The sequence below is a fragment of the Entelurus aequoreus genome, linkage group LG05, assembly GCF_033978785.1.
Source record: "Entelurus aequoreus isolate RoL-2023_Sb linkage group LG05, RoL_Eaeq_v1.1, whole genome shotgun sequence".
In the NCBI taxonomy this organism is placed as follows: domain Eukaryota; kingdom Metazoa; phylum Chordata; class Actinopteri; order Syngnathiformes; family Syngnathidae; genus Entelurus; species Entelurus aequoreus.
Genome location: NC_084735.1, coordinates 10,157,242 through 10,170,052, shown reverse-complemented (window position 1 = coordinate 10,170,052; position 12,811 = coordinate 10,157,242). Strand labels below are relative to the sequence as shown.

Sequence of the window (12,811 nt, the reverse complement as noted above, 5' to 3'; positions counted from 1 at the left end):
CACCTGATGTTGTCTCCTCCAAAGTCAGCTGATGTTGTCTCCTCCAAGGTCACGTGATGTTGTCTCCTCCAAGGTCACTTGATGTTGTCTCCTCCAAGGTCACGTGATGTTGTCTCCTCCAAAGTCACGTGATGTTGTCTCCTCCAAAGTCACGTGATGTTGTCTCCTCCAAGGTCACGTGATGTTGTCTCCTCCAAAGTCAGCTGATGTTGTCTCCTCCAAGGTCACGTGATGTTGTCTCCTCCAAAGTCACCTGATGTTGTCTCCTCAAAGGTCACCTGATGTTGTCTCCTCCAAAGTCACGTGATGTTGTCTCCTCCAAAGTCAGCTGATGTTGTCTCCTCCAAAGTCACCTGATGTTGTCTCCTCCAAAGTCAGCTGATTTTGTCTCCTCCAAAGTCACGTGATGGTTTCTCCTCCAAGGTCACGTGATGTTGTCTCCTCCAAGGTCACTTGATGTTGTCTCCTCCAAGGTCACGTGATGTTGTCTCCTCCAAAGTCACGTGATGTTGTCTCCTCCAAAGTCACGTGATGTTGTCTCCTCCAAAGTCAGCTGATGTTGTCTCCTCCAAGGTCACGTGATGTTGTCTCCTCCAAGGTCACTTGATGTTGTCTCCTCCAAGGTCACGTGATGTTGTCTCCTCCAAAGTCACGTGATGTTGTCTCCTCCAAAGTCACGTGATGTTGTCTCCTCCAAAGTCAGCTGATGTTGTCTCCTCCAAGGTCACGTGATGTTGTCTCCTCCAAAGTCAGCTGATGTTGTCTCCTCCAAGGTCACGTGATGTTGTCTCCTCCAAAGTCACCTGATGTTGTCTCCTCAAAGGTCACCTGATGTTGTCTCCTCCAAAGTCAGCTGATGTTGTCTCCTCCAAAGTCACGTGATGTTGTCTCCTCCAAAGTCACGTGATGTTGTCTCCTCCAAAGTCAGCTGATGTTGTCTCCTCCAAGGTCACGTGATGTTGTCTCCTCCAAGGTCACTTGATGTTGTCTCCTCCAAGGTCACGTGATGTTGTCTCCTCCAAAGTCACGTGATGTTGTCTCCTCCAAAGTCACGTGATGTTGTCTCCTCCAAGGTCACGTGATGTTGTCTCCTCCAAAGTCAGCTGATGTTGTCTCCTCCAAGGTCACGTGATGTTGTCTCCTCCAAAGTCACCTGATGTTGTCTCCTCAAAGGTCACCTGATGTTGTCTCCTCCAAAGTCACGTGATGTTGTCTCCTCCAAAGTCACCTGATGTTGTCTCCTCAAAGGTCACCTGATGTTGTCTCCTCCAAGGTCACGTGATGTTGTCTCCTCCAAAGTCACCTGATGTTGTCTCCTCAAAGGTCACCTGATGTTGTCTCCTCCAAAGTCACGTGATGTTGTCTCCTCCAAAGTCACCTGATGTTGTCTCCTCCAAGATCATGTGATGTTGTCTCCTCCAAGACAAGGTCACGTGGTCCTAGGGTGAAGTCTGGAGAACATCAGGATGGAAAGTTGCAGGAGTTGTTCCTGAGCCCCCCGGGGAGGGGAGGGACCCTCCCCCTTGAGCGGGGCGGGGCTTCTGCTGAGAAGTAGTGGATCAGCACAGTGCAGGGGGGCGGGGCTTCTGCTGAGAAGTAGGGGATCAGCACAGTGCCTGCAGGCTCCTTGCTGTAGTGACGACCATTCCTCTTGAGGAAGGAGCTTCTCTTTGGACTAACTCCACATGAAGAAGGAGGAAGGAGTTTAAATGCAACGCTGCTTGATCCAGGAGAAAAGTATGGCAGCCGACAACTGCAAGGACCCCAGGAGGAAGTTGCTGGTGGGAGTGGATCTCTTCTGCCTCTTCTTAGGTAACCCTTTCACAGCTATCCTCATGCGTTCACCTTTTCACAGCTATCCTCATGCTTTCACCTTTTCACAGCTATCCTCATGCTTTCACCTTTTCACAGCTATCCTCATGCTTTCACCTTTTCACAGCTATCTTCGTGCTTTGACGTTTTCACAGCTATCCTCATGCTTTGATTCTCCAAACAACTTTTTTTACTGCTCATAAAGGATGTTTCATAACTTCTTCAAAGAGGAAAACAACGTTTGAGCAGGGGTCCCCAAACTACAACCTGGGGGCCGCATCCAGCCGAGTTTAAAAAACCCACACACATATACGTATATATGTGTATATATATATATATATATATATACCGTAATTTCCGGACTATAAGCCGCTACTTTTTCCCCTCGTTCTGGTCCCTGCGGCTTATACAAGGGTGCGGCTTATATACGGCCTGTTCTTCTCCGATTTCGGTGGTTTTAGTACGCAGGAGGAAGACGATGACACAATGATTAAAGACTTGACTTTTCATATACCGGTAGGCTGGTTATTTTGATAACGTACAGGCGAGCACTTTGTATTACTTTGCACCGTTGTATTATTTGTACTCTGCACGAATGCTGTTCGCCATGTCAAAGATGGGAAAGTTTGATTGAATGATTGAAATATTTATTGTTAATAAATGGGACGCTTTGCGTTCCCAGTCATTTCTGTCCCAACAATCCCCTCCGTGGTAGCAGGAACCCCTATATGCTACGGTAATTACACATCAAAACCCTGCGGCTTATAGTCGGGTGCGGCTTATATATGGAGCAATCTGTATTTTCCCCTAAATTTAGCTGGTGCGGCTTATAGTCAGGTGCGGCTTATAGTCCGGAAATTACGGTGTGTGTATATATGTGTGTGTATATATATGACAGCGGACAAGTTTGAGTGACTAGCGGAGTAGAGTTTGAAGTGGAAGAGTATGAACTAAAGAGGAGGAGGAGGAGGAGTTGTGTACGTGATGAAGAACTTGTGGTAAATAACTGTCTGTGTTTAGTGCTTGTTCCTGTGCTGCGCTCCTATTTTGGTGGCACTTCCTGTTGTGTTGTTGTTTTTTTCACAACTACTTTACACACGCCTTCAAGCACTTTAGTGTTGGTGATGAAGACTATTTGAGCTGAGTGTTTGTTTGGAAAGGATCTTCTTCATGTGGACCTGAGTTTTGCTTTATTCCACCATTTTGTTCTTTTCATTTCTGCATAGCCCTCTTCTTCCTTTGTTTTGGCCATCATGAAATACTTTGACCTGCATCTTGGCAACACCCACTAATGGCTGCCACGCGTCACACAATAGTTGTCATGTACTATTGATGATATTGTAACCATTGTCAGTAGGGATGTCGATAAATGCGTTAAAATGTAATATCGGAAATTATCGGTATCGGTTTTTTTATTATCTGTATCGGTTTTTTTGTTTTTTGTTTTTTTTTATTAAATCAACATAAAAAACACAAGATACACTTACAATTAGTGCACCAACCCAAAAAACCTCCCTCCCCCCATTTATTTCTGTTATCAATATTCTGGTTCCTACATTATATATCAATATATATCAATACAGTCTGCAAGGGATACAGTCCGTAAGCACAATCATTGGTCCACTAATAGTACTAACCTTTAACAGTTAATTTTACTCATTTTCATTAATTACTAGTTTCTATGTAACGGTTTTATATTGTTTTACTTTCTTTTTTATTCAAGAAAATGTTTTTAATTTAGTTATCTTATTTTATTATTATTTTTAAAAAGTACCTTATCTTCACCATACATGGTTGTCCAAATTAGGCATAATAATGTGTTGATTCCACGACTGCATATATCGGTTGATATCGGTATCGGTTGATATCGGTATCGGTAATTAAAGAGTTGGACAATATCGGAATATCGGATATCGGCAAAAAGCCATTATCGGACATCCCTAATTGTCAGCAACACATCTCAGACCTATTGATCACATAATATGTACATGGGATAAGCTCCAGCACCCCCCGCGACCCTGAAAGGGACAAGCGGTAGAAAATGGATGGATTTCGATAACAACACTACAAGTGGTCTGCTAATATCTCCCAGTTTTCACACTCTATGATGGCACCTAGAAGAAGAGGAAAATGGATGCCAAAAAGACGTTATGCACAGAGAAAAGTATCAAGGTTTTAAAAAGAGAACAAAGTTGTGTACAGTGAAAGTGATGTTTTTTTCCCCCATACTTTCATGACACTTTATGACAAACATTGTCCTTGGAAACAACTTAGTAACTTAACAATCAATTATGGATGACACAGAATACGTCATATAGAACATTTATAATCTAAGATCTATAGAGGCAGATTGTAGGTACAACAAGCTAACTAGCATACTACGAACATGTAGAAAATAATATTACAGTGATTAGACAGGAAGAACAATAATATGCCAGCAACATGAGGCGTGCTGAATACTATAATTCAAATGGTAACAAGATACTCAATACCGGGGTGGTATAGCTCGGTTGGTAGAGTGGAAGTGCCAGCAACTTGAGGGTTGCAGGTTCGATCCCCGCTTCCGTCCATCCTAGTTACTGCCGTTGTGTCCTTGGGCAAGACACTTTACCCACCTGCTCCCAGTGCCACCCACACTGCTTTAAATGTAACTTAGATATTGGATTTTACTATGTAAAGCGCTTTGAGTCACTAGAGAAAAGCGCTATATAAATATAATTCACTTCAATACTTTATAGACAAAAACATCAACAATGACAATATGAACAAAGCACTTTACTATATACTTTGTAAATACAGGAAACATCCATCCATACATTTTCTACCGCTTGTCCCATTCGTGGTCGCGGGGGGTGCTGGAGCCTATCAGCTGCAAGTCACCACCTCATCACAGGACCAACACAGATAGACAGACAACATTCACACACTAGGGACCATTTGGTGTTGCCAATCAACCTATCCCCAGGTGCATGTCTTTGGAGGTGGGAGGGGCCTATCCCCAGGTGCATGTCTTTGGAGGTGGGAGGGGCCTATCCCCAGGTGCATGTCTTTGGAGGTGGGAGGGGCCTATCCCCAGGTGCATGTCTTTGGAGGAGGGAGGGTCCTATCCCCAGGTGCATGTCTTTGGAGGTGGGAGGAAGCCGGAGTACCCAGAGGGAACCCACGCAGTCACGGGGAGAACATGTAAACTCCCCGAACCCAGGACCTTCGTATGTTGAGGCACATGCACTAACCCCTGTTCCACCGTGCTGCCCATGCAGGAAAAAATTTAGAGCAAAGAGATCTAAAAACCGGTTAGGTTGTGGACCTAAATGACACAATAGATAGAAATCCCAACTCCGTGAAACTGCAAGGAGCTGCGATGTGAGTCAAAAACTGCAAAGACCTCTGGACACGTTTCTGCTCCAGACAGTCAGGGATGGCTGTGCATGGAAAAAGTGTGTGTGTTTATTTTAATATTCATGGTATTTTGGTCAAATTCTGCGAAAGAGTCCACTCCAAGGCCCAGGGCAAACACACAAGTCTGCGAAAGAGTCCGCTCCGAGGCCCAGGGCAAACACACAAGTCTGCGAAAGAGTCCGCTCCGAGGCCCAGGGCAAACACACAAGTCTGCGAAAGAGTCCGCTCCGAGGCCCAGGGCAAGCACACAAGTCTGCGAAAGAGTCCGCTCCGAGGCCCAGGGCAAACACACAAGTCTGCGAAAGAGTCCGCTCCGAGGCCCAGGGCAAACACAAAAGTCCGAGAGGTATTTTCTCACGGATGATTGCATCATGAAAAAGTATTTTGTGAGAGCTGGAAACAAAAGTCTAGATGTTGAAAGTAGATGCTGAGACTGTTTAGTTTGTGTGGCTGGTCTTGGAGAGCCGGCTCACACTTGCTGAGGGGTTGTTGTTCCTGGCAGGATGAAGACCCCTCTTTCCCACCTTCTCTGCTTTTAAGACCGGGAAGGGGTGGAGGGGAAATCCCAAGATGCTGCACTCACTGCTGATGCGGCACTCTTTGGATGCACGGAAAGGATTTGCAAGGCTGAGAAAAATCCCCAGCTTAGTGTTTGGAAAAGAGGAGTTCAGGAGTTGAGTCCTTACAGAGTCCTGGACAAGACCTTGCTATGGATCCATTATGAGTCCACCAGGGAGCTGTGAGCTGGGCAGGGGCTCACGTGTTATTTCAAAAACACAACTGACGGATCAGTCAAGTTTAAGTGTGAAAGACCCCGACTGTTGGAGGGATTTAAGTCCCTGCTGATATTTGTTTGAGGACTGTAAATGAAAACAGCAAACGTGGAGAGAAGGCCAGCATTTGGCAGTTCCCATCCGTCAGCCCGGCCCTGGAACGAGATAACCCACCTGGACTTCCAAAGGCCAGTCAGCTGTGTGTATGCAGACTTTCAGGGTTTAGAGGCTCAGACACTGAAGAGTGTATGTTTGGTTTTGGTTGGACTAAAGCCCCGTCCTGACCTCTACACCCGGCTGCTTTCAACCTTCTCGGGCACGGAGCCTGGATGGCAGAATTATTCATAGTGTTTCCAACGCGTCAGTTGGAGGCCAATTGGAAGCCATTTTGAAAAAGTTGTGCCTGGAGTCGCCTCATTGGAAACAAGTCCACACTCACATTTCAAAGTCGCCCACTGCTGCCTTGAAGTACCTCGGAGAACCAGAACACTCTTCCCAATTCCAAAATGCTCTGTTTGCCATCAGCAGATAGATAAGATGGTTTTGCCACTTGAAGGGACGGAAAGACACTAAATGGATTAGACTTCTTTAGAGAAGAAGTTTTCTCTGCTCAGGTCGCCACAAACATTTGCTTTTCAATCCAATCCCTTTATTTCTAGCGCACTATTAGCAACACAACTGTCTCCAGAGTGCCACACTTACAGAATAAACAATAAAAGTAATCAAGTTACAAGCATTTAGTATTAAACAAGTAAACACTAAAAAAAGATATATAATAATAGAATTAAATAATGCAAGACATCAAAAAAATGGAATAAAACAATAAAAACAAATCAATATAACACAATAAAAGACCACAAGACTCACGCCAATTTAAAAGCCAGAGAATAAAAGTGGGTTTTAAGACGAGACTTCAAACATTCAACAGTGGGGGCCATTTTGACATGAGGGGGCAGAACATTCCAAAGTTTAGGGCCAACAACAGAGAAGGTTCCTGTCTCCCCTAGTTTTAAGCCTGGTTTTAGGCCCCACAAGTTGGAACTGGCCCTTGGACCTCAAAGCGCGAGCTGGAGCATAAAGTTGGATGAGGTCCGTGATGTACTTTGGGGCCAGTACATTCAAAGCTTTAAGAACAAACATTAACATTTTAAAATCAATTCCAAAACGAGCAGGAAAAGGAACTGAAAGCGTGACAGGGCATTTGGATGTATTCCAGTGTCAAGTGGATTCCAGTAGTCCAGACCTAAAAGCCTGCACGACCTGTTCAAATTATTTAAAAGATAAAGATTTCATCTTCGATAAAAGCCGAAGGTGATACAAACTTGATTTAACAACGGTGTTGATTTGTTTGTCAAATTTAAAAGCGTGGTCTATAATGACTCCAAGGCTGGTGGCTGTGGGACGTACAGAGTTCTTAGGAAAGAGTAATTTATGAATATTGCACCGAGAGGAGTGATTTAAAGTAGGATGGGTCCAAGGATTGATCCTTGGGGGACTCCACAGTCAAGGGGGGCGATGGAAATAAGTTGAGTCCCCCAATCTTACACAGAAACCTTTCCCTGACAGGTAAGACCTGAACCACTTCAGAGCAGTCCCCCTGACACCCACATAGTCTTCCAAACCAGATCAAAGAATTGCGTGGTCAACTGTGTCAAAAGCAGCAGTCAGGTTTTGCTTGGGACTTCATCTCAGCCTCAGAAAGCAGACAAGCCCAGTGATTCATGTCTGCTTGTGTCACCATTAGGGATGCATACCGTCTTCCGCTATTTTTTTGGTACCGGTTCCTAATCGGGTGGGTCCAGGAAGACCGTTAAGATTCTGGACTAATGACTAAACACACAAACAGTTGACACTTTTAAATACCTGGGCGTAACCTTGGACAATAAACTCACCTTTGATCAGCACACCACGGACATTCAAAAAAGAAGTCAACAAAGACTGTCAGCCATCTGACATGTTTGTTCACCATCCTTATGTACTGTTCCACATGTTGGTTCACCATCCTTATGTACTGTTCCACATGTTTTTTCACCATCCTTATGTACTGTTCCACATGTTTGTTCACCATCCTTCTGTACTGTTCCACATGTTTGTTCACCATCCTTATGTACTGTTCCACATGTTTTTTCACCATCCTTATGTACTGTTCCACATGTTTTTTCACCATCCTTATGTACTGTTCCACATGTTTGTTCACCATCCTTCTGTACTGTTCCACATGTTTGTTCACCATCCTTATGTACTGTTCCACATGTTTGTTCACCATCCTTCTGTACTGTTCCACATGTTTGTTCACCATCCTTATGTACTGTTCCACATGTTTGTTCACCATCCTTATGTACTGTTCCACATGTTTGTTCACCATCCTTCTGTACTGTTCCACATGTTTGTTCACCATCCTTCTGTACTGTTCCACATGTTTGTTCACCATCCTTATGTACTGTTCCACATGTTTGTTCACCATCCTTATGTACTGTTCCACATGTTTGTTCACCATCCTTATGTACTGTTCCACATGTTTGTTCACCATCCTTCTGTACTGTTCCACACGTTTTTTCACCATCCTTCTGTACTGTTCCACATGTTTGTTCACCATCCTTATGTACTGTTCCACATGTTTGTTCACCATCCTTCTGTACTGTTCCACATGTTTGTTCACCATCCTTATGTACTGTTCCACATGTTTGTTCACCATCCTTATGTACTGTTCCACATGTTTGTTCACCATCCTTCTGTACTGTTCCACATGTTTGTTCACCATCCTTATGTACTGTTCCACATGTTTGTTCACCATCCTTATGTACTGTTCCACATGTTTGTTCACCATCCTTCTGTACTGTTCCACATGTTTGTTCACCATCCTTCTGTACTGTTCCACATGTTTGTTCACCATCCTTATGTACTGTTCCACATGTTTGTTCACCATCCTTATGTACTGTTCCACATGTTTTTTCACCATCCTTATGTACTGTTCCACATGTTTGTTCACCATCCAAGACTTCCCTTGCACTGCACACATACTTGACTTGTTTACACCTAAAAAGTATAGACGTTGATACAAGACTTCCCTTGCACTGCACACATACTTGACTTGTTTAGACCTAAAAAGTATAGATGTTGATACAAGACTTCCCTTGCACTGCACACATACTTGACTTGTTTAGACCTAAAAAGTATAGACGTTGATACAAGACTTCCCTTGCACTGCACACATACTTGACTTGTTTACACCTAAAAAGTATAGACGTTGATACAAGACTGCCCTTGCACTGCACACATACTTGACTTGTTTACACCTAAAAAGTATAGACGTTGATACAAGACTTCCCTTGCACTGCACACATACTTGACTTGTTTAGACCTAAAAAGTATAGACGTTAATACAAGACTTCCCTTGCACTGCACACATACTTGACTTGTTTAGACCTAAAAAGTATAGACGTTGATACAAGACTTCCCTTGCACTGCACACATACTTGACTTGTTTACACCTAAAAAGTATAGATGTTGATACAAGACTTCCCTTGCACTGCACACATACTTGACTTGTTTAGACCTAAAAAGTATAGACGTTGATACAAGACTTCCCTTGCACTGCACACATACTTGACTTGTTTACACCTAAAAGTATAGACGTTGATACAAGACTTCCCTTGCACTGCACACATACTTGACTTGTTTAGACCTAAAAAGTGTAGATGTTGATACAAGACTTCCCTTGCACTGCACACATACTTGACTTGTTTAGACCTAAAAAGTATAGACGTTAATACAAGACTTCCCTTGCACTGCACACATACTTGACTTGTTTAGACCTAAAAAGTATAGACGTTGATACAAGACTTCCCTTGCACTGCACACATACTTGACTTGTTTAGACCTAAAAAGTATAGACGTTGATACAAGACTTCCCTTGCACTGCACACATACTTGACTTGTTTAGACCTAAAAAGTATAGACGTTGATACAAGACTTACCTTGCACTGCACACATACTTGACTTGTTTAGACCTAAAAAGTATAGATGTTGATACAAGACTTACCTTGCACTGCATACATACTTGACTTGTTTAGACCTAAAAAGTATAGACGTTGATACAAGACTTCTCTTGCACTGCACACATACTTGACTTTTTTAGACCTAAAAAGTAGGTGTTGATAAAAGACTTCCCTGCTGTGAGATGTTGTATCATGATGTTGGTGGTGTACAACCTTTTGTGCTAATAAAAATGCAATGTTGACCTCTTTATTTATACAAATTACATACATTAAGAGCAGTGATAAACACCGGTATTAAATGAGAATATCGGTATCGGTATTGGTATCCATACAAATCCTAACGACATCCCTACTCACCATGTATTTCTTGTATGCTTTAAAAACAATTGGACTGTGTTCCTTTGTGTTGGTTTTTGTCTCTGTGTGTCTTTGTGTTGGCGTGAAGTACTGAGCTGTCCACCATGTTGTGTGTCCAACTACCCAGTGATGCTTGTCGCTGTGTTTTTGCACAAATCACCCATGGCGCCTTACCGGAGAGGATTCTTCTGCAGCGACAACAGCATCAGTGTCCCCTTTAAGAGCAGCACAGTGTCCACCACGCTGCTCACCTCACTTGGTGTCTCTGTGCCCGTGGTCTCAGTAAGTGGTGTTGTGGTGCAGCACCAGAACCAGAGAACCCGCATCGGGACGCTCTCAATTGGCCGGCAGTTAGGCAGACTCTGGGTTTGCTTAGTGACGCTTACAAGTGTCACTTGTTAATACCAGCAGGCTGACTTGGAAAACAAGGTCTGAGGTCCAGTAGCTAAGGTTCATGGTTTTACAACTGAGCTACGTTGTGTCCCTCGTGGCCCATGCACCTTTTCTCAGTCTAAAAACCAAACCCAGAATACGATTGAGCTGGTCCCAGAGGTTCTCTTGTTCTTGTACCTGTGACCTCTTGAATTTGCATATCATTAACTCCACCCCTCCATCTTCCTCTCCATCCCTTGTCACCCCCACCTCCTCCTCCCCTCCACGCTTCTCTCACTGCATCTTCACCAGCTGGCCTGCCTTTCTTGGTCATTGAGACCAGCGCTGTGCAGCCTTACCGTAGAGGCTTTTACTGCGGAGACCAGTCCATCAAGTACCCCGCCAAACATGGAGACACCATTAGTGATGGTGTGCTTAGCGCTGCTGGCATTCTTATCACCATCTTGTCTGTAAGTCACATCACTAATGCACCATCTTGTCTTTAAGTCACATCACTAATGTACCATCTTGTCTTTAAGTCACATCACTAATGTACCATCTTGTCTTTAAGTCACATCACTAATGCACCATCTTGTCTGTAAGTCACATCACTAATGTACCATCTTGTCTTTAAGTCACATCACTAATGTACCATCTTGTCTTTAAGTCACATCACTAATGTACCATCTTGTCTTTAAGTCACATCACTAATGTACCATCTTGTCTTTAAGTCACATCACTAATGTACCATCTTGTCTTTAAGTCACATCACTAATGTACCATCTTGTCTTTAAGTCACATCACTAATGTACCATCTTGTCTTTAAGTCACATCACTAATGTACCATCTTGTCTGTAAGTCACATCACTAATGTACCATCTTGTCTTTAAGTCACATCACTAATGTACCATCTTGTCTTTAAGTCACATCACTAATGTACCATCTTGTCTGTAAGTCACATCACTAATGTACCATCTTGTCTTTAAGTCACATCACTAATGTACCATCTTGTCTATAAGTCACATCACTAATGTACCATCTTGTCTGTAAGTCACATCACTAATGTACCATCTTGTCTTTAAGTCACACCACTAATGTACCATCTTGTCTTTAAGTCACATCACTAATGTACCATCTTGTCTTTAAGTCACATCACTAATGTACCATCTTGTCTGTAAGTCACATCACTAATGTACCATCTTGTCTTTAAGTCACATCACTAATGTACCATCTTGTCTTTAAGTCACATCACTAATGTACCATCTTGTCTGTAAGTCACATCACTAATGTACCATCTTGTCTTTAAGTCACATCACTAATGTACCATCTTGTCTTTAAGTCACATCACTAATGTACCATCTTGTCTTTAAGTCACATCACTAATGTACCATCTTGTCTTTAAGTCACATCACTAATGTACCATCTTGTCTTTAAGTCACATCACTAATGTACCATCTTGTCTTTAAGTCATATCACTAATGTACCATCTTGTCTTTAAGTCACATCACTAACGTACCATCTTGTCTTTAAGTCACATCACTAACGTACCATCTTGTCTTTAAGTCACATCACTAATGTACCATCTTGTCTTTAAGTCACATCACTAATGTACCATCTTGTCTTTAAGTCACATCACTAATGTACCATCTTGTCTTCAAGTCACATCACTAATGTACCATCTTGTCTTTAAGTCACATCACTAATGTACCATCTTGTCTGTAAGTCACATCACTAATGTACCATCTTGTCTGTAAGTCACATCACTAATGTACCATCTTGTCTGTAAGTCACATCACTAATGTACCATCTTGTCTTTAAGTCACATCACTAATGTACCATCTTGTCTTTAAGTCACATCACTAATGTACCATCTTGTCTTTAAGTCACATCACTAATGTACCATCTTGTCTTTAAGTCACATCACTAACGTACCATCTTGTCTTTAAGTCACATCACTAATGTACCATCTTGTCTGTAAGTCACATCACTAATGTACCATCTTGTCTTTAAGTCACATCACTAATGTACCATCTTGTCTTTAAGTCACATCACTAATGTACCATCTTGTCTTTAAGTCACATCACTAATGTACCATCTTGT

General features: G+C 42.8%; 1 protein-coding gene across 1 annotated transcript in view; it reads left to right on the top strand.

The window, feature by feature from the left end:
• The first annotated feature begins 1,602 nt into the window (after positions 1-1,602).
• Positions 1,603-12,811, top strand: part of LOC133649595 (phospholipid phosphatase 3-like) — a 24,796-nt gene continuing 13,587 nt past the window's right edge. Inside the window, exons 1-2 of the mRNA XM_062046195.1 lie at positions 1,603-1,812; positions 11,024-11,181. Coding sequence (XP_061902179.1) covers positions 1,710-1,812; positions 11,024-11,181 — 261 coding nt within the window. The 5' untranslated portion in view covers positions 1,603-1,709. The remainder of the gene's footprint in view (positions 1,813-11,023; positions 11,182-12,811) is intronic.